At 54.4% G+C, this 20,202-nt stretch overlaps 7 protein-coding genes across 7 annotated transcripts; 4 read left to right on the plus strand and 3 right to left on the minus strand.

Annotated features, from left to right (window-relative positions):
- Positions 1–952: 952 nt before the first annotated feature.
- Positions 953–4,486, plus strand: A1O3_02668 (uncharacterized protein; the record flags this gene model as incomplete). Its single annotated transcript, XM_007732808.1, has 1 exon — positions 953–4,486. One exon carries the CDS (start codon positions 953–955, stop codon positions 4,484–4,486), a length of 3,534 nt encoding a protein of 1,177 aa, XP_007730998.1.
- A 790-nt stretch (positions 4,487–5,276) lies between these two features.
- On the minus strand, positions 5,277–7,470 carry A1O3_02669 (uncharacterized protein; the record flags this gene model as incomplete). Its single annotated transcript, XM_007732809.1, has 4 exons — positions 5,277–6,215; positions 6,344–6,405; positions 6,524–6,806; positions 6,961–7,470. The coding sequence occupies 4 exons, from the start codon at positions 7,468–7,470 to the stop codon at positions 5,277–5,279; spliced, it is 1,794 nt and encodes a 597-aa protein (XP_007730999.1).
- Positions 7,471–8,688: 1,218 nt separating this feature from the next.
- On the minus strand, positions 8,689–10,254 carry A1O3_02670 (cytochrome P450 oxidoreductase; the record flags this gene model as incomplete). Its single annotated transcript, XM_007732810.1, has 1 exon — positions 8,689–10,254. One exon carries the CDS (start codon positions 10,252–10,254, stop codon positions 8,689–8,691), a length of 1,566 nt encoding a protein of 521 aa, XP_007731000.1.
- A 781-nt stretch (positions 10,255–11,035) lies between these two features.
- On the plus strand, positions 11,036–13,336 carry A1O3_02671 (uncharacterized protein; the record flags this gene model as incomplete). The annotated part of the gene is made up of 1 exon (XM_007732811.1): positions 11,036–13,336. The coding sequence occupies one exon, from the start codon at positions 11,036–11,038 to the stop codon at positions 13,334–13,336; it is 2,301 nt and encodes a 766-aa protein (XP_007731001.1).
- A 351-nt stretch (positions 13,337–13,687) lies between these two features.
- A1O3_02672 (uncharacterized protein) lies at positions 13,688–15,601 on the minus strand (the record flags this gene model as incomplete). Its single annotated transcript, XM_007732812.1, has 1 exon — positions 13,688–15,601. One exon carries the CDS (start codon positions 15,599–15,601, stop codon positions 13,688–13,690), a length of 1,914 nt encoding a protein of 637 aa, XP_007731002.1.
- Positions 15,602–16,740: 1,139 nt separating this feature from the next.
- Positions 16,741–17,973, plus strand: A1O3_02673 (myo-inositol 2-dehydrogenase; the record flags this gene model as incomplete). Its single annotated transcript, XM_007732813.1, has 3 exons — positions 16,741–17,064; positions 17,124–17,562; positions 17,624–17,973. 3 exons carry the CDS (start codon positions 16,741–16,743, stop codon positions 17,971–17,973), a joined length of 1,113 nt encoding a protein of 370 aa, XP_007731003.1.
- A 540-nt stretch (positions 17,974–18,513) lies between these two features.
- On the plus strand, positions 18,514–19,798 carry A1O3_02674 (uracil-DNA glycosylase; the record flags this gene model as incomplete). Its single annotated transcript, XM_007732814.1, has 2 exons — positions 18,514–18,887; positions 18,973–19,798. The coding sequence occupies 2 exons, from the start codon at positions 18,514–18,516 to the stop codon at positions 19,796–19,798; spliced, it is 1,200 nt and encodes a 399-aa protein (XP_007731004.1).
- Between the last annotated feature and the right edge of the window lie 404 nt (positions 19,799–20,202).

Below are 20,202 nucleotides of genomic sequence, written 5' to 3' on the forward strand. Positions count from 1 at the left end.
GGCAGATCAACAGTAATAGATTAGTACCTTTGAAGTATCCGTACTAGCCACTAACTAGTAACTAGCTGGTAGTAAATAGTACCTAATACTTGAATGTAATTGTAAAAATGACCCGCCGCTTTTACTAGGATTGCCTGCGCTCGGGTGTGCTCGTGCTCGCCTGCGCCTGAATGCGCCACCACACCACGCTCTCATCCCTCCGCTCTGGGCGCTTCTTCCAACTCAGAGTCGAGAACCCCCAGTCGCTGTCGCTTTATCAACAACTCCTTCTTCGCCCGCTTCTTTCTCCTCCATTCATAGCCGCCGGCAAACGCCTCCCGAGTCCACCCAACGTAACACCACCGCTACTCCCCCTTCATCTGGCCACTGACCACCGCGTCGGCAAGCCAGCCCTACAACTCAGGCCCTGCTTGGGTTGGCTTTTTCGGGTCCGATCTTTGACTTGCCGACATCCGCGCGTGTCTTCATCTCATCTGCAAACCTCCATCCCCTTCGCAATTTCGGTCTTTCCAATACTTTCACCACCGCTCTCCTCCACCTGCTTCCTTTCCGCGTCACAAGTCGCCCGCGTGGTGTTTCCACATTTCTCGAAAGGCTGTTGTCACGGCAGGATTTACATCTGCGATTGTTCTTGTCGATCAGCGCCCTCAAACGGCTCGACAAGCCAGCGCATTCTCGGGCTCTCCCTGTGAACTCCATCTCACCCTTACTCCTTCTTTCCTTCGGTATACCAAAGTGATTCACAGTCATATCATTCACCGGCGACCGTCAACGTGCACCACCGCGAAAATCGAATCCTACTTCTAACCGCGCGGTATACGGTTGTCTTTGGGCTCCTGGGCTGGCAAGGAGGAGACTGCATCATCCGGGACTTGGGATTTTTGGTCGGCCACAAAAGCGCGCTTCTAGGTGTGCCGGCCATGCATGACTTGATGGTACAATTCGTGTCAATATGAACGGGGACAGGCCTACGGCTAATGGAGAGCCTTTGTCAAATGGCATTCAACAAGACGCTGCAACAACCACCCCGAGTGCGGGACAAATAAAGCAAGAGGGAGAGGCTGCGGGTTTGTCTGCTTCTGGCGGTGAAGGATCATCCCACGCCAATGGAGACATCAACGCCAGCCAACTACCTGAGGGCGATATTGGACCTAATGTTGCAAACGGGGTGGAGCAGGCGCCGTCGGAGATCCTTCACCTCATCCCCAAGGACAATTATCTGCCCATAGCTGCTCTGATAACTCGAGCTTCACAGTCGTGCTGGAATGGTTTGTCCGATCTTGTGGAAGAGCTTGCTTCGATACAGGTGCCTGAACAATCAGCAGAACATACGAAGCTCCTGCCCAACAATCTACCCAACAACCAAACCAGGGCAAATCTGGACAAGAAAGAGCGTTTGCTCCAGTTTGCGAATTACCAAAAGGCCGATTTTGTCAAATTGCTAGTGCTCCTTCAATGGAGCAAGAGCGTGGACGATGTCAGCAAGACCATCTCAATCAATTTTTGGCTTATGAAACGCCGTCAAGCCTATTGGGATGCCATCGCATCACTCGCTACTCTCAAACAAGAATCCGCCGGCTTTCAGATTCCCAATCCCGATCTGAAGGGAGGTGCAGAGGTTTTGGCAACTGGCCGGATGCGCAAGTTCTCTACCCTGGACTACATTCCGCAGAAAGATCTATCTGACAAGCAGATACTCCAGTTGCTGAGGACTTTGAACCGCTCTCTCAGCGTGAAACTGACACTTGCGGATGATCTGCCCCCTCAACTTCGGAGATATCGGATACACGATGGGCGGGTCACATTCATTGTCCCCCACGAATTCGAGGTCGATCTTTCCATTCTGGATGACAGTCCGGATGCTCAGTTTCGCATGGTCGATTTTCGCTTCTGCTTTTCGCCATTACCGCACATCCCAGATAATCTACGATCCGAGATTGAACTGTGTGCAAATACAAACATTGACCGCGACGGATTGCAAGGCTGTTATCTCTTCTTGCATGAGCTGGCCCTCTCTTACAAGTTGGCCGAATTCCACAGGCAGGCGCTCGAGTTAGCAAGGGGCCAGTGGGTGGGAAATATTCGTGTCGAAATGATTCGGCGAAATCTCATCATACAATACTGGCCAGAGAGGCAGATCGGTAAAAGCTGGATTGAAATTGGAATCGCCAGTGGAACAGCGAAGAAAGATGGCCGGAGTCAGGACTTAGTTCCTTTCCTCGAGATCAAATGCATGCGCCAGGGCAAGAGGGTGGACTCGCCACAGGTGCATCTAGATGAGTCCCGCTTGTCTCTTGAAGAGATACTTCATCAGGTCATTGCGCAGCATTCCACGCAAATCTTGGACTCCATCTATGACAAATTGGCTCTCACGCCACTATTCGCAAAAGCCGAACTGTCCTTGGATCAGAACATCTCGCATCAAAACCCTGAGGAGTGCTCCTTGACCATGCAATTATCCCGACCTTCTCGCATTCAGATCAAGATCGAACCCGTCACCGGGCTGCTGTTGATCAGTCCAGTCAGTGAAAGGAGTGAGCGTTTGCAATACGAAATCAATCGCATACATGGCGTCGCGGAAGAGATCGTGTCAAAACTGCTCAACTTTAGATGCAGTATCAGAGAAGCTTCGGTCTTTGCAGGCACGACAGGTACCAGCTGGGAAGCCTTGCGGGCATTCAAGTTCAATCAGGCGGAAATCAAAGCGCTGTTTGGAGACCCCGTTGTTCGGATTAACTTGTTCCGACAAGCTCCATGGGGATTGGGATATTCTCTAGCAGTCACCCACAGTCAACATGGCGATCATTGGTGGCTGTTACAGCAACTACGGCCGTCGGGGCCTCATCTACAGCCACGGTTTCAGGTCATCCGAAGCCAACGGATCGAGATCAGTGAGGAACTATCAGCTGCATATTTTGAGCGACTTGCGGAGTATGCGACTGGGCTGATCTGCCTTCGACGCAATGCGGACTATCTGGAGGAAAGAAAGGAAAAGGTCAGCCTAGCGCCATTCCCTGCTTTTGGACGAAAATACGAATTGCCCGAGTTGTCGTTCGACTTGGATCTGTCCAGACCGGCCTTAAGGTCTCCGTCGGGTTCTACAACTCAGACAGTGCCTGCGAAGATGTCGAAAACTTCCTGGACCTCTCCAGATATCCTAAAGAGCGTGAAATTCCGGTTTGGTGGACTAGATCGAGCGACGAATAGTATCACGGCAATTGGCCAGCTTCAGAACCGAGCAAGCTCTGCCGCACTGAAACACATTGATGCCTCGATTCTGGAACCGGATGTTACCATGAGCTCCGAAGATGGCAGTGTCACCATTCGAGTCAAAACTTCCATCACCGAGCCTGCCATTCCAGAGATTGTGGCCAAGGCGATGGACCTTGAAAAGATTGTGTCGACCGTTGAACAAATCCACCATCTGCCAGGGTTGCAGTTGAAGAACCTTTCAAATTCTGCCTTTACAATCACCTACCATACGGAGCCACCAAAAGAATACAGCTTGGGCATGACTTTCACGAGAGGCAGTGAAGTTCCCCGACTGGAGTTCCTGCCACTTTGCGACAACCCACATACTCTTCTAAGTGCACAATATTCTAAACACTTCGAGGCGGGGCGTGCTCCTTTTGCGACTCAAGTGCGCGATTTCTTGACTTCATTGAAAGTGACGCTGCCACTACTGACTTTTCTGCGCGATATTCAAGGGAGTCATGGACTTGATATCAAAGATTCCCAAGTGCCCTCGTCGGACGGCCAGCGAAGTGCGATGCGGGTGCATATCCTTCCGAGGACCACAACGGCCTTTGCAATCCAGTATTTTACAGCAGCAGCCGATGTTCCTCGTGATGTAGGACCAGGATCACACCCACATTTGCTCGCTCGACTGGAGATATTGCCACATCTCACTGTGTCGGAAAAGCCCATGTGGCTGGTGCGGGCCGCTCTTGAGGATTTCCAATCGTATTCGAAACCGTCATATTCCAGTCCAGCGCTGCGGAACAAGCTGAGGGAGGAAGTATTCGCTCGTGCAGATAATGGAGGCAAGTGGCTGGCGCTCGACACGGCTGCGGTCTGCCCGGCTGACCAGCCCGAGACAATGCTTCGAGCAATCCACGATCTTCTCTCTAAGTGGGTCACGGAGGGAACGGCCTCCACCTCCAAAGGAGACAAGCAGATCAAGGGGACGACGACCAGCAAGCAGGCAGGACGACAAGACAACAATGCCAGCAACCTGAATCAGCAGCGCAGCAGTAATGGCAACGACAATGGCAACAGTAATGTCAAGCCCGTCGCGAAAGCTCCAGGTCCCGCCAAGATGCAGGCCCACGGGGCCAATGCGTCGCCCAACGGAGGCATCAAGACTCAGTGGCCGCCTCCTAACGCGAGCATGAACATGGGAGGAAGAATGGCAGCGGCTGGGAAAGGCAATGCCAATGCCAATGCCAATGCCAGGAGGAACAATGAAGTCATTACGCTGGACTGAGGCAGAGGCAGAGGCGTGTAATGTATGTGTTTGTTACAGGACCTAATCACGGAGCAAGCTCGGCGGCGCTGTCACGGAAGCAGTCTGAGGTCTGAGGTCTGAGGTCATGCCATATACCCAATGATGGACGGTTTTGCTGCTTGTTTCCATATTCGTTTTTCCTTTCCCATTTCAAGCGCGGCTGGAGGCTGGAGGGGGTCACTCAGGGTAGTACTAACACGCACTTACTACCCAATGTCTTGCGATCGCGGTGAACGGGCCTCAAATAATGACGGTGACGACTGCTCTGCTATTTTTTCTTCCATGACCATTGGGCGGAAGGGACTTCAAGTGCACTGGGACTGAAACTAGGTTGTACAGGGTCGGTTGTATTGATCTCGATGTCTTGTCGATCTTGATCTCGGTTTCAGGCATGCCAGGTTGTCAGGCTGAACTCGCAGTGCAAGCAATGCAGTACTAGTGCGGAATACTGTACGGATACATGCAATGAAAGTACCTAGTAAGGTAGCGAGTAGCGAGTAGGAATGTCGAATTGGAACTGACGTGGCCAGAACAGTCTGATCTCAAGTATCTGACGCTGTAAAATAGTAAGACAGTATCGTCACCATTGTAAGTATATCATATCATATGTATGCCCCTGAATGTGCTACTAGTTAGTAATATGAATATGCCCCTGAATGTGCTACAAGCAGTAATAAGGGCTCCACCGATCCATTGTCTTCCTGCTATTCCTCCTCGTAAGAGTCTCTTGGGCCATATGTTGTCAAGACCAATCTGATCATGTATGGTCTTAATGGCCGGCCACCACGGTCCGCCCCTTGATCCTCATGCGCTCCTTGATCTCCTCTTTCCTGTCCTTCCTCAACTGGCGGGCATAGCGCACGCCAAAGCCATGCTGGAAAACCTCGCTGATCTCCTCGAGCGTCAAGCCCGAAACTTCGGGATAGAACAACACGATCAAGATATAGCCGATGCCACAGATGGCAGCATAGAAGCCAAAGGCACCACTAGGAGTCATACTCTTCATCATGGATAAAAAGGTCGAGCTGACGATGATGTTGGAACCCCAGCATGAGCAGGTCAACCACATGGTGCCCATGGCGCGGACCTCCATGGGGAAGAAATCGGTGCTCATCCACGCCGTGTTGCCCACAGAAACACCGTAGAAGAAGACGAACCAGATGATGAAGACCAGCACCACGATGGCCGGGGCACTGACGCTGTTCGTCTCGAGAGCCAGCGTCTTGGTGTTGACCGGAATGAAATGGAATGCGATCGCCACCGCCACCAGGCCTGCGCTCATGCCCCAAGCCGTGAGAAGGAGTACGCGGCGTCGACCGATCGGATCAACCGTCATCATATTGACCCAGGTCATGATGAAGTTGGTGCCTGCTACCACCAACCCCACAGCAACGGGGTCGGAAAATCCAACCAGCGCGAAGAGTGTGGACGAGTAGTACATGAGCGTGTTGAATCCGGACATCTGCGAGATCACCATCAGGCCGCATGCGCAGACCAGTGCGCGGAAATAGGCAGGGTTGGTGTGTAGTTGCTTGATCTTGCTCCACCGCGATTGATCTTCGTTGAGTTCTTTTGCTTCTTCGCACGCGGCGGCGATCAGGGCGCATTTGGCTCGCACCTGTTCCGCGCTGGCGCCTTTGTAGATCTTGGCGAGGACTACTTCAGCCTCGGCGATTCTGCCGTGGTACACAAGTTGGCGAGGTGATTCCTGAAAAAGAAGAAGGAAGATCTGTTAGTGATCCTCCTAATCATGGCGTGCATTGGCGGGAGGAGGTGGAAAGGACAGTGTGCTTCAGAAAGAGAAAGACGGGTCGCTTCAGGGGTCCTTTGACTTACAGGGCAGAGGGGCAACAAACAGCCCAACAGGATGGCTGGCACAGCACCGAGTCCAACCATATCTATTCACACCCAAACCTGTCAGTGACTGAATGCAAAAAGATCCAGAAGAGATGGTTACGAAGAGTCTTTTGCAAGGGGTACGAAGGAGAGGAAGAAAGTGCTTGGAGGTTTTCTTACATCGCCAACCATGTGGGACATGTGCAAACGCCGCACCAATACCGTAAGAGATGACCTGGCCGCCTGTGATGGACATGTTGTTCAGCCCGATCAGCCTTCCACGAACTTTGGTGGGCGCGATCTCTGCAATATACAGCGGAACCACCATGGCGGCGGAGCCAACGCCGAAACCGACGACCAGTCGGCCTACAGACATCTGGGCGATCGAGTACGCGGCTGCTTGCAGAATGGCACCCACGGTGAAGAGAGTGCAGCCAACGTAGATGGCAATTTTGCGGCCGAACTGCAGACAAGAGTGGTTAGAATATGGCTTAATAGCATGACCTCTGAGCTTTTCATGGGAATGCAATACAGTAGGGGATGTTGTAATGCGAAACCAGTATTACGTGAAGAAAGCTTCTCGTCTCATATAGATTCCGGGACACGTCCAGACGTACCTTGTCAGCGGTTAAGCCTGCGATAATAGCCCCGACAAAGGCACCCCCAGAGCAAAGAGAGGTGATGAGTTCCTTTTCATTGGCTGAAACCGGACGGTTGTTCAAGTCGTCGTGGAGATAGACCAGCACGGCGGAGATGATGCCTGTGTCGTATCCAAACAAGCTTCCAGCAATGGACGCTGTGGCCGCAACGAGCCAGACAAACCACGAGGGGGAGATGTCGTCGATGTTACTGCCGCCCATGTCATCGTCGGTCATTTCGACGTGAGTGGAGTCGGGAAAGACCATGGCGAGGTTGGCATTGTCGAAGCTCTTGCGAATGCTGCCGCGGCGGTCTTGGGGGATGGAGGCGGAATGGCGTCTGTCGAACGATGTTCGCGTGACACTGTCGGCGCGGAGGCTACCTCGGTGGGCTGGTGCTGGTGCTGATCCCGGAGGTGACAAATATTCATGGTGAGATGCTTTTTCTTGAATCTTTTGTTCGATTGAAACGTGGTCGCGGTTGGCCATGCTGGACTAGGGTCTCGGAGTTGGTTCCAATTCGAGATCGAGCAAGAGCAGGACGAGCTAGACAAGCAGAGACAAAAGACAGCTCGATCGTCTAAGGTGGTGGCCCCTAGGAGAGGAAGGAAGTTTGGCAATGATGACGACGAGCGACTACGATCGTCGTTGTTGGATGGTGTTTGCTGCTGCAGAGGATATAAAAGCGTTTGGACAGAGCTGGGGACCGCTGGAAGTTATATAGACCAGGAGGCGAAAGCTAGAGTTCTCTGATCAGATGTCTGCCTCTTCCCTATCCCTCTCTTTCTTCCATCCAGCCACCCATTCACCCCTGTTGATCTGGCGTCCGGGGCCGGGCTGGAGGAATCGATCAAGATCCCCAGGTCACACGACGGCAGTATTTCCGAGGGGCCGGTAGAACTGGCTGAGTAGAGCCAGGTAAGAGCAATTGGCTTTTGGGTTGTGACTCGCGACTCAGTCATGATGAAGCTCTCGTGTCGTGCAGCCAATGGAAGATAAGGCAATTCGAAGGGTGGACCAACCAAGCACGGTCAGAGCAGGTGGTTTACCCCGGACGCCCTTGGCCTGACCTTGGTCTGGAGATGAAGATGGGAAGATGGGGTTAGTGTCGTCGAGGGTGAAGTGACATTCGGGTAGGAAGGGCGAACGCAGGCTGACAGGCTGACTTTGCCTGCGGGGAAAGTCTGGGGCATTCGCCGGCCGGGTGCAGGCGGGCGTCGCAGGCGGTGGAGGGTGGAGATGAATGCGGTCAACAGTCGGCGAGGACTTGCCCTCCTGTGCGGAAATGGATGCCACTTGCGTCCCAGCCTCCGCCGACCAGAGACCTAGAGATTCAGAGACTCAGAGACTGAGTTTAGGCGATCGACGCTGGTGTCGGCAATGCCCTTCGGCAGCGGCACATCGACACACACGTTTCTCTCCCTCACGAGCATTGGCGTCGATCCGAGTATCGAGCACCAGCACGAGCACCAGCACCAGCACGATCCCGAATGTACGAGCCTACCGAGCAGGATACAATGGGATGGGGGGTCCTGGTAGACAGAGCTGCTGAGCCTACACCTACACGCATCAACATCAACAGCCTTAGGCATACTGTATCTAGCAAAGATTCAATTGATTGAAGGAGACGGTCTGATCTGATTCACTCCATGTGTATTCTGCCTGATCACTCGCCACGATTGAATATCAAATGCTTCCATGCAACGCTCAGGCGTCACTCAAGCATTTCCTCTTCCAGATCTTGAGCGGCATCGGTCCTGGAGACAAGTTGAAGTTCTCTCTCCTAGTCGGCTCCCACCGCGCATGTGGTAGGGCAAACTCGTAGCGGTGCAACAGCGAGGCCAACACCACCATTTGCTCCAGGTAGCTGATGTTACGCCCAATGCAGCCGCGCGCCCCCGCGGAAAAGGCAATGAAATAAGGCTGGAGTTCCTTTCCAGCATCGCCCAGCCATCGTTCTGGTCTGTATTGCTCCGGCTCTGGAAACACGGTCGGGTCGCGATGTGCAATGTACGACGAAATCGAGACCGATGTATGGCCTGCAATGAAGTCGCCATCCACGGGGGCTCCCTCGGCCGGGGTGCGGCGAGGAAGACCAAAGGTGGTGGGTGGAAGCAGCCGCATACTCTCATCCAGGCAGGCCCGTAGGTAGGGCAGATGCTTGACCTTGTCGTAGGGGGCCACGTCCTCGTCGTCGTCGAGGGCACCGTCGAGCTCTTCCCTCAACTTGTTCAGGCAAGCTGGGTGTTTCAGTAGCAAGAACATGACGTTATTCATAGCGATGGCTGTGGTGTCCGACCCGGCATTCATCATGATACTCACTTCGGCCACCATCTCTCCCCACTCCAGGTTGTTGGGAGTCCCGGCCTTGTCGTGTAGAATGGCAGTGAAAAAGTCGTCCAGTTTCTCTCCGGCCTGATACCGCTTAAACCGGGTGGTGGCTCGGTTGCGCACGATGCCATCCCAATCTTTGTTCAGCCTCCATTTCTGCCGGTATGTGGGAGACACGAGGTTGCTGAGTGTGACGAATCGCTTGTACCAGCTGTATGACCAGACCAGATTCGACTGTGCCCACGCTGTGGCTGAAAGGCACTCTCGGAAATGGACCTGCTTCAACGTCCCGTCTGCTGCCTCAGAGGTGATCAGGTCGTCACCCCGGTCGAGGAACCCTAGATCCTCGCTCAATCCGATGTTTGCAATCGCCGCCACGGTGAAGAGATTTGACCACATGCGGTAGTCAACGGTGAGATCTTGCTGGCTTGGATCTTGCCCTTTGACAAGTGGCGCCATACAGCGGGCATCAAATGCCCGAATCATTCGGCCGGTCATGTCGGCCACCTTGTGCTCCCAGCCTTCCAGATTCTTGATGGCGTAGGCACTGGAGAGCATTTTCCTCTTGCGTGCATGGTCGGACTTGTCAATGACATCTGCCAGGTGGAAATGTGATCCTGCAAGCTCTTGATAGAAGAGGTCTTTTGTGCATGCGGTGTTGTGCCCATAGATATCTTTGATGGCCTTGGGACTTGAGAAAGAAAGGGCATTGGGTCCGATTCGCACAACAGGTGATTGTCGGTGTGCCTTGAGTACGGCATTGGATCGGAATCCTCGGTGCGACTCGTAGATGAAAGGTAGGTCTGAAATACCAGACCAGAAGGACAACTTGGGATACTTTCGCAGGCCTTTGGGGTCGCGAAAGTAGTTGATAAATGGGACGAGGATGAAGTAGCAGAGGGTGAGGGCAATCGAGCTGACAAGCGCTGCAACACCCAGCATGATGGAGGAATCTCTGCTAAGAAACAGATTGCACAGGAGCAGTGTTGTCTCGTTGATTACAGAAGGCGAAGGGCTGGGGTTCAATAAATCTGAAGACGGAGTATATCAAGACTCTGGCGAAGGATCAATCAAGTTGGCCTTGTTGTGCGTGCTTGCTTGCTTGCTGCCTTGAGCCGTGGAGAGACTCTGCCCATTTCATTTTGTACATTCTGTTTCTGTCCATCTTGTCACTAGGGGATCCGAGATGCAGGCCGTTCGAAGGACCCAGCTGGATGCATGCACCCATTCAGCGATCAAGATGCGGCGAGGAGTCTATGTTGCTCAAGTGCCATCTTTTCCTGTTGCAACAACCCCGATGCGGTATTTCCTCGCCGAGTTGGACCATCTTCACCACAACCCTCACATCTTCGCCGCATTCCTCCCCCTTTCTCCTTTCTCATTCCTCCTCTTCCCCGCGGGGTCCGCCGCCAACAAGTGTACATGGTCGCCCCGTTTCCTTCTAGAACGATCCGGGCGGCATTCTTTTCTGGGAACCCTCGCCGACTGGAGACTGGAGGGCTTAGGAGGCCCCTTAGCCATTTCTCCAGACAACAAGGATGGTTGGTCAGGGGGGCCGCTCGCGGAGCCCATACGGGCCTACGGTGCCCTGGACGGGGCATTGACCGAGTATGGATTTTGGAAGACAATAAAAACAAGAGATGTACCAAAGCCACCTGGATGGATTGACTGAGTAAACGAGTGGCTTCGTCGTGGACACAGTTTCGGCATATTGGTCAACACCATGGTCTCGTCTTCTGCATTTGCCCTGCCCAATCTCGAGATCTCTCAAGTGCACCAGCTCTTTGCAATAGCATCATTAGACGACCTCTTTCTTCTCGCCGTCCTCCTACTTGGGGGCGCTGCGTATCTCAGCAACGGCGTCCTCTGGAACAAACCTGACCCGTACCACTACAAATGGTTCGAACGGCCTCAAGCCGCAGCCGTCGGCTTGCTGGCGGCAAACACACAAACCCGCGACATCGCCCTGAGGCTCGAAGAGACTGGCAAGCAAGCCGTCATATTTTGGGGCTCACAATCCGGAACGGCCGAAGGGTTTGCGCACCGCCTGGCCCATGATCTCCACCGTCGACTTCAGCTGGAGGCTCTCGTGGCTGACGTATCCGACTACGACGAAGATACCATCGCCAAGATCCCAGCATCCAACCCGGCTATTTTCATCATGGCCACGTATGGAGAGGGTGACCCCAGTGACAACTCGGGGCATTTTGTCCAATGGCTCAAATCCAATCCCGAAGACGTCTCATTTGGAACCTTGAAGTTTGCAGCGTTCGGCTGTGGAAACAGCAACTACAAGTATTACAACGCCGTGGTCGACGCGGTCGTTGCGTCGCTCCAGAGTCTCGGCGCGGCCTTGTTTATGCCAGTGGGAAAAGCGGACGAAGCGAGAGCCACAACCGAGGAGGATTTCCTGGAATGGAAGACCGCCCTTTTTGCGCAGCTTTGTGCGCAGTTTGGACTGTCCGAACGTGAGCCTGAGTATGAGCCGTCCATCTCAGTAGTGTTTGATGACTCCATCGACATCAGCGGTGTGTATGTTGGTGAGCCGTTGGCTCCGAGAGGGAAGAAATTGTCGCTCAAGACCCCCTCGACACCGACCGTCCTCATGCCCGTGGTTGCGTCTCGGGAGCTGACCACCCATGGGTCGGCGCAGTCGCAGGGGCAAAGGCGAAGTTGCCTGCACTTGGAACTCGACTTCGCTGATCTGCCGGAGATCAAGTATAAGACGGGCGACCACTTGGCCGTGCAGCCCGTCAATCCCAGCAGGGAAGTGATGCTTCTGTTGAATGTTCTGGCTCTCTCAGACCAGGCCGATACTCCTATCATGATCCAGACCATGGATTCCACGGCCGACCAGACCAGGCTTCCTTCCCCTACGACCCTGCGCGCTCTGTTCCAGCACTACCTGGAGATCTGTGGCCCTGTGTCACGAGAGACCGTTCTGTCCCTGGCGAGGTTTGCCCCAACAGACACGGCTAAGTCGTATCTGGTCAACATTGCCTCCGAGAAAGCCTCGTACGCCGAATTCATTGCCAGATACCATGTCACGCTGTCCCGTCTTCTGCAGCACGTCACCGCCGCCGTCGACCCGTCTGTGGACTGGAAAGCACTTCCCTTGTCCTTCGTAATTGAGAGTCTTCGGCCCATGATGCCTCGCTACTATTCGATTTCCAGCTCTTCCATCATCTCCCCCCGTCGCGCAGCCATCACCGTTGCTAACAACCCATCCATCCTGGCACACGACAGTCAGACAACGATCCCTGGTCTGGCGAGCACATACTTGTCTTCCTTTGTGGCGCCACAGGATGTCCCAGCACATGATGTACAGATCATCGCAGCTGGTGATGTGGGAGATGCGATGGAAGCCAAAGATCTGGTCGCGTACCCTCCCATCATTTCCTCGTCCTCCAATTCCACCTCCCGAACGGCCTTGTACGCCAGCATCCGCCGATCGACATTCAAGCTACCTGCATCGCCAGCGACACCGCTGATCCTGGTCGCTGCGGGCACGGGGATTGCTCCATTCCGCGGGTTCTTGCACGAACGGGCTCGCCTGGCCTCGATCCAACTTAGCCAAGGGAGACCAATCGGCCGGATTCTGCTGTTCTTCGGCTGCCGCCACCCCGACTTGGACCTGTTGTACAAGGACGAACTGGTGGACTTGCAGCAGAACTCGGCGCTCAAGGAGCATTTGGAGGTGGTGTTTGCCTTTTCACGGTATGATGGCGACAAAAGTGCCGTGGACTCAGACACGTCCTTCCCAGCGAGAGAACAGAACCCGAAGACAAAGCGCATCTACGTGCAAGACAAAATCACCCAGCGCAGCGCCGACGTGGTAAAACTCCTCCTCGATGAGGATGCGGCCTTGTACATCTGCGGCTCTGCGAGTATGGCGCGCGAGGTCGGCGTCCAGGTCGGGGAGGCCTTGAGACGGGAAAAGGGCACAGACATGGACGACACTGCGCTGAGGCGTTGGCGAGAGGACAGGAAGCGTGTCAAGAGATGGCAGGAGGATGTGTGGTGAATTCTATCTCTTCATCTTCATTTCCATGGTTTTACACGAAGGTATTGATTGTATCTAGACTTTGGCCTCTTGTCGATAGAGATGAGTGATATGTTATCGATTGGATCCATCTCCTCAAGTAAAAAGGATACAATTCAGCTCATTGACGCTTTTGGTTTCTGGGCTTTTGGATTCGTATTCGCAGCTGTCATCTCACTGGGGAAAGAAATCCTTGAAGTAGCCCCTGACTCTCGTGCTATGATGTAAGGACTACTAACACCCGAGACACAGACACACACCACCCGCCCCCCCAAGCTGATTGATCAGCTCCTAGTCCCCAGTCCCCAGTCCTCAATCCTCGGCCCCAGGCCCTCAAGCCATGCCCCAAGCCTCCCTCAACAAGGTCCTCGTATTGCCCACGGGCCAGGCATACACGCCTTCCAGCTCGTCCATGAGGCCCAACAGGGCGTGCTGCTCGAGCGGATCTTCGAAATAGTCGCCGCACACCACGATGGCCAGAAAGGCGGTAAGCAAGGCCGGCGGGCTGTTGCGGTTGCTCATGGCGATGCCACAGAGACGCAGCACGATGTGGCGCAGCTCACGACTTAGGGCGCGCATGTTGGCGACGTGGCCGGGACCCAGGCGGGCGCGGCTCGGATCATAGACGGCGAGGAGGATTTTGGCCAGCTCGACATGCTGCACGCCCGCGACGTGGCAGTCGGATAGGTAGCAGATCATGGGGAAGACTTCGCCACGCGTCCGGTCCGGGTCGCGGAAATAGATGGGCTCGAAGCTCGAGGGCAAGACTTGCGCCCACATGGTTTCTTGTTGCTTGAGCGTCAGCCAGTGCTCTTTGGCCGACACAGACGTCGACAGTGGCATGGAAGACGACGAGGCTGAATTGTGTCTGGGCCGTGTCGCCGTGCCGGCGGGGACGCTGCCGGTGGTGGTGTTGGTGGTGGTGTTGGGGTTGCTGTTGCTACTGTTTCCATAGCAGTACTCCAAAACGTCGGCGCAGAAGATGATCAATCGGTCAGCCCAGACGGCGTCCTCGGCCGGGGTAAAAGAGCGGAACGCCTCGCACCGAGCAAGGTCGTGGTTGAGAGGCCGCTGTTTCAGGAAGGCCGAATAAATTTCTTGCCGGAACGCGACCCAGAAGCCTGCCTGGCAGAGCCCGTCCGTTCGCCAGCGGGCTGGGGGTGCTTCGACAGAGCCACCGAGCATGCCTAGTGAGTAAGATGTGGTTTCGGACGTGGTGGGTGAATGCACCGCCTCTCCAGGTGATGATGGCATGGGTGCGTAGCGAGCAGCGTCTGCACTCCCGACCTTGAGTCCATTGATAATAGGCGAACTGTGTGGCACGAGTGGCACGCTGGGGATTTGAGCGTCGATAAAGACGTTGATCACGCGCAGGAACAGCTCACTGTCCCGGTCGTCGTCACGGAGAGGTGCGTCTATTTCCTCGTAGAACCTCAGAATGATGGCTGCAGCGAGCAGGTTCTCGTCTCGGGTCTGCTGTGGATCGAGACTGCGGTGGAGAAGATCCTGGATGCACTCGGTGTGGTAGCGAAGCGCCGTTTCTTCATTCAGGTCCGTAACAAGACGGCCCTGGTAGTAGTACACGTTGTCCAGCCCACCCTCCGCATTCTGCTGGGTGCGAGTGAGATGCCTCGCCGATGCAGCGAGCACGGCATTTCTCAGGGAAGGACAAGACCGCGCTCTTTGCGGGACGATCAACTCGAAATGCTTCTCGGGATCACAGAGATCAAACCAGCGCGCAAGAACATCGACAAAGTACCGAAGCAGTAGCACCTCCAGGGCAGTGTGGATGGGTTGCGTCGATGATGGCTTCTTGACGAGGCCATCGAGAAAAGGGGAAGTAGGTATTTCGATATCCGTTATCCTGCTTTGAATTGGAGATAGAATAGGCATCGGGCCATGAGATTCCCAAAAGTCGTGGACCGAACTGGTCTGTTCTTGCGTCGAAGGGTCGACCACACTTCCTGTTCCAGGTCCCCTTTGCCAGTCCTCGACAGGCAGTTGTGGCGTATTCGAGACCCCTTGGTCGGGGGTGTTTGACCCAACATCGCCAGGTTCATACGAGAGCGAAGACGGCTGTTGGAAGGCGGAGACGAAAGTATTTCGGTCAATCTGTTCGTCACCTTGGTAAGAGGATGCAGGCCTAACATCAGGGTCGAGATCCAGTTCTTCGTCTTCGTCTTCGTCGCCTCGATTATGATCCTGATCGTAGATTGCTGTCAACTCGGCGGTTTCATCGATGAACATCAATTCTGTGTTGCATTTGATTAGCAGTATGGACGTCTGTCAAGGTTGAACGGCAATCACCAGAAGCCTTTTTGGGCTTCAACCAAGTCTGATCCTTGGAGAAGCTCTTGTTGCTGTACCTGGATTTGGAACTATGTCGGAATCGGATACCGGCTCGGCTGCGAACACAGCGTTCGCCGGATCTTTGACATCTTTTGCAGGTGGAGGAAGCCAAGTCACCTATGGGCCATCAGATCGAGGTACTCAGTCTCTCCTTTTGAGCGTCAGAGCCAGCCTTGCTTACACTTCAGGTGCTTCTGCGTGCAAAAATGTCAGCAAGGTCACGCGGAAAAATGACCCTCCCGAGGCTGAACACCCAGTCGGAAAGGGAGGTTTGACATATCTGCAATTGTCACACGGTGCCCCTCGCTTCTTGCCTTTGTCCCTAGAGCCCGTGGCAGCCGCATCAGTGTCCTTGAGAGCATCTTGACCTGGACCTCCTTCTCCATGCTCAGCACGTGTCGGGGCCGCCATGCTCAAAACATTCAAGGCCTCGCCGACCGCGCGTGTGCCCAGTCATCGGAGGTGGTGATTGTGGCGAGGGATGGGCTCGCCGAAGCTCTCTCTGAACGTACAGAAGGATCAGACAACGGGGCAATCCAGCATTCGGCGGTAAGTTGCCCTCATTTGTAGCTCCTCCTCCACACTCCATCTCCACCTCCCTTCTCCATGAACTGCAGGGCCAAAGGCGGAGAAGGTCACGGGCACCCTGTCGAACAGCCAGTCAATTTCCCCAAGGGCCAAAGGGGCAAAAGGGCCCGAAAGAGAGCCGCCTCGGGCTTCAGGAGCCCCGCAGGGGTGGCCGCTGGGACAGTAGCACGTGCTTGTTTGCTTCACCGCCGGACAGAGAACAAACTTTTGACGGTAGAAGTGTCGGATTCATCCCTTGGCTAAAGGTATTGATCAAACGCCGATAGCCGTGTTTCGCATAAGTACGGAGTACGTATGTACGGTGGACAGGGGTTTGCTGTCGGAGCTCCACTGGTTCTACTCCACAAAGCGGTGACCCTGGAAAGGCTTTGAAGACGATAAAACAGAGTCGTTGACAGCCTCCTCCATCTGTATTTTCAACCTCGTCGTCCACATACCACGCCACCAAAATGCCTGGGAGGAAGCTGAGAGTCGCCATCGCTGGACTGGGCCGCATGGGCGCCCGCCACGCGCTCCATTTCTACAACTTGACACCAAGAGCGGAGGTGGTGGCCGTGACCTCGCCAGAACCCAAAGAATTGGAATGGGCCGCCCGGACTCTGGGAGACGCCAGGAGATATTCTGACTACGATGAGCTGCTGAGGGAGGAGAAAGACTTGGATGCAATTGTGATCGCTTCCGCAACCATTGTTCATGCTGAACAGGCGATCAAGGCGATCAACCTGGGGCTCCATGTCCTCTGCGAGAAACCTCTCAGTACGAGTCCCGAGGTGGTAGGTTGATCTTCATCCCGTAACAGCCCTAATTGTTGTTGACTCCGTCGTCTTTGCAGTCACAAACGGTACTCTCGGCTTATCAAGAGTCGAAAAAAAAGTATCCCAACCAGAAGGTCATTTGCGGTTTTTCACGCCGATTTGATGCTTCTTACAGGGATGCCTATCAGAAGACGCGCTCAGGGGCGATCGGTCAACCGGCCGTGATTCGCTCTCAGACCTGTGACAAACTCGACCCGTCCGGGTTCTTTGTGGAGTATGCTCAGTTCTCAGGAGGCATCTTTGTGGATTGTTCCATCCATGACATTGATCTTGCTCTGTGGTTTTTCGGAGAGGATTCGGTGGTCAAGTCTGTCAGCGCGGTGGGAATCACCGCTGTCTCTCCTGAGCTGAGGAAGCACAACGACCGGGACAACGCAGTGGGGATCATCGAATTCTATGGCGGAAAGATTGTTCAGCTGTTCTGTAGCCGCATGATGGCTGCTGGGCAAGACGACTGTAAGTGGCGAAGACTGCAACGCCAGTGAATGGCACGAACACTCGCTGACTCTGTGTACAGGCACTGAAATCACCGGCACCAAGGGAAAGGTTTCGGTCAACGCTCAGCCGACGGGAACTCTCGTCAACATCTATGAACCGTCGGGGGTTCGTCGTGAGATTCCACAAGACTATTATGGCCGGTTCCGGGAAGCCTTCATCACTGAGGCCAATGAATTCACCGCCTGCTGCCTCGACAATACGGAGCCTCCGTTGCGGCTGGAGGGTGCCGTGGCTGCAGTCAAGATTGGCGCCGCCTTGCAAGAGAGTCTCATTACAGGCAAGAAGATTGAATTCAACGAGAGCGGCGAACGGATAGGCAGTGCCGCAGTTCAGGGCAAGGCGCCTGCACCACTGACTGCGAGACTGTGATCGTGTTCTCGATAGACGGACGAAAGGAATAGCATGGATAGAGAGGCCGCTAGGAAGCGGACAGTGACGCGCGTGGCATGGCACAAACGAAAAGATTAATTAGACTGATTCACGATTCTTCAGGACCCTGAAGCCAAACCCATGTCCCAGGCGCCCCAGGCACACTTACAGCTACGATCTAGGCTTGAATGCACTAATTCAATGGAATCCCGGCACCTAAGCAGCCTAAAGAGCCTAGCACCCGCCTAGATGTCTTCCATGGTTAGGCTAGGCGATCCCTGTTGACGCGTGTCGTGACGTCGCGTCGTGAAGCGCGTAAAGTACCAGGTACCCTTGTACTGGAGGTTGTCTGCTAGCACAGGACCAACCTCTTGATACAGCGCAGGTTAGCCTGAATCTGTGAACATCTCGATGGCTTAATTTCTGTCAGGGGCATTGAAAAACTGCATGCTGGGTGTGTGTGCCTCTACACGTGTTGCTGCGTCTGTCCGTCTCCTTTCTCTCCGACGTCTCGCCCAGCTACATCGCAAATCGGCCGCGATGTCGTCTCTCAAACGAAAAGAACCTCCCACCTCAGCCAGCCAACCGAAAAGAAATGGCAGTCTCACTTCCTTCTTCGGTCCTCCGAAAACCACTGCCTCAGGTGGAAATCCCGGGTCACTGACCACAAGCGCAGCCGACAATGCAGCAGCTCCGCCCCCATCGAAGTTCGACAAGGAGAAATGGGTAGCCAGCCTGAGCGAGGAGCAGAGGAAACTACTCAAGCTGGAGATTGATACCCTTGACCCTAGCTGGCTGGGGCAATTGAAAGAAGAAGTTACATCGCCCAGCTTTCTGGAGCTGAAGCGGTTCTTGCAAAAGGAGATTGATTCCAAGCAGACCATCTATCCGCCGCTTGAGGACGTGTACAGCTGGTAAGTCAAGACCACAAGCACGCACACCATCCTTCTCGTCCGGGATTTCTGGTGTCTTCGATACTGACTGTGTGCTCTGGACAAGGTCTCGTCACTGTCCCTTGCACAAGGTCCGCGTGGTGATTCTCGGACAAGACCCCTACCATGGTCACAACCAAGCACATGGCCTCTGCTTCTCAGTTCGCCCACCTACGCCTGCTCCGCCTTCCCTCAAGAACATATACATAGCCATCAAGAAAGAATATCCTAGCTTTAGCCCACCACCCAAGAACTCTGGTCTGCTCACACCCTGGGCTGACCAGGGAGTGCTTCTGCTCAACACCTGCTTGACTGTGCGTGCAGGGCAGGCCAACTCGCACGCCAACCACGGCTGGGAGAAGTTTACGCAGAAAGTCATCGACACGGTGGTCAAGGTGCGGACTCGTGGCGTCGTGTTCCTCGCCTGGGGCTCACCGGCCCAGAAACGGTGCGAGAAGATCACAGGAGGGCGACATTTGGTCCTCAAGAGCGTGCATCCGTCTCCTCTAAGCGCTCACCGGGGTTTTTTCGATTGTGGCCACTTTACGAAAGCGAACGAGTGGTTGCAATCACGGTACGGACCTGAAGGGGTGATTGATTGGAATCTGAATGTTCAGCACCCGATCAAAGCGCCACCAGTCCAGGCTCCTGTCAAGGTCATGGCCAGTCAGGACAGGACTCCGGAAGAGGACGGCCCCGTGACGGAGCTGCCGGAGAAGAAAATCGGCAAGCCGATTGTGCAGCAGGACGAGTTCGACGGCGAGGACGATGAAGATGCCATTGCTGCGTTGGAGGAGATTGCCAAGCAAGAGGATGATGCGAAGAAAAAGGCGAAGTCGAAAGTCGACGAAACGGACAAGATTGGTGAGCATGAAGCCGAGAAGACCGACTAGGATGAGGTTGGAACGCCTGAGGATGAGGGTAGAAATCAAGCGAGGTTGGAATGCCTGAAGGATGAGGGTAGAAATCAAGTGAGGCTGGAATGCCTGAAAGGGAAAGGATGAGGGTAGAAATCAAGGCTTGTCCGAGCTGCCCAAGCCCCGACGGAGACGGCCCAGAGGGACGAGCAGACAAAATAAGTTCTCATGAACTAGCGGTCCGAGCTGTCTATCCCTGCTTCGACTTGGTTTGACGGTCTCCATGTCGTCGGAAAGTGTGATAGTGTATGGGCAGCCTGCGCAGTTCAAGAAGGGGACAGACACAGGCGCTTTAGGAAGAGAGACAGGCGCTTAGGGGCTTCAGGAGGAAAGAGACGCAGGACCTTTGGGAAGAGAGAGGAGGAAAAGAGAGAGGAGGA

The sequence above is a fragment of the Capronia epimyces genome (assembly GCF_000585565.1).
Source record: "Capronia epimyces CBS 606.96 chromosome Unknown aczIQ-supercont1.2, whole genome shotgun sequence".
NCBI lineage: Eukaryota > Fungi > Ascomycota > Eurotiomycetes > Chaetothyriales > Herpotrichiellaceae > Capronia > Capronia epimyces.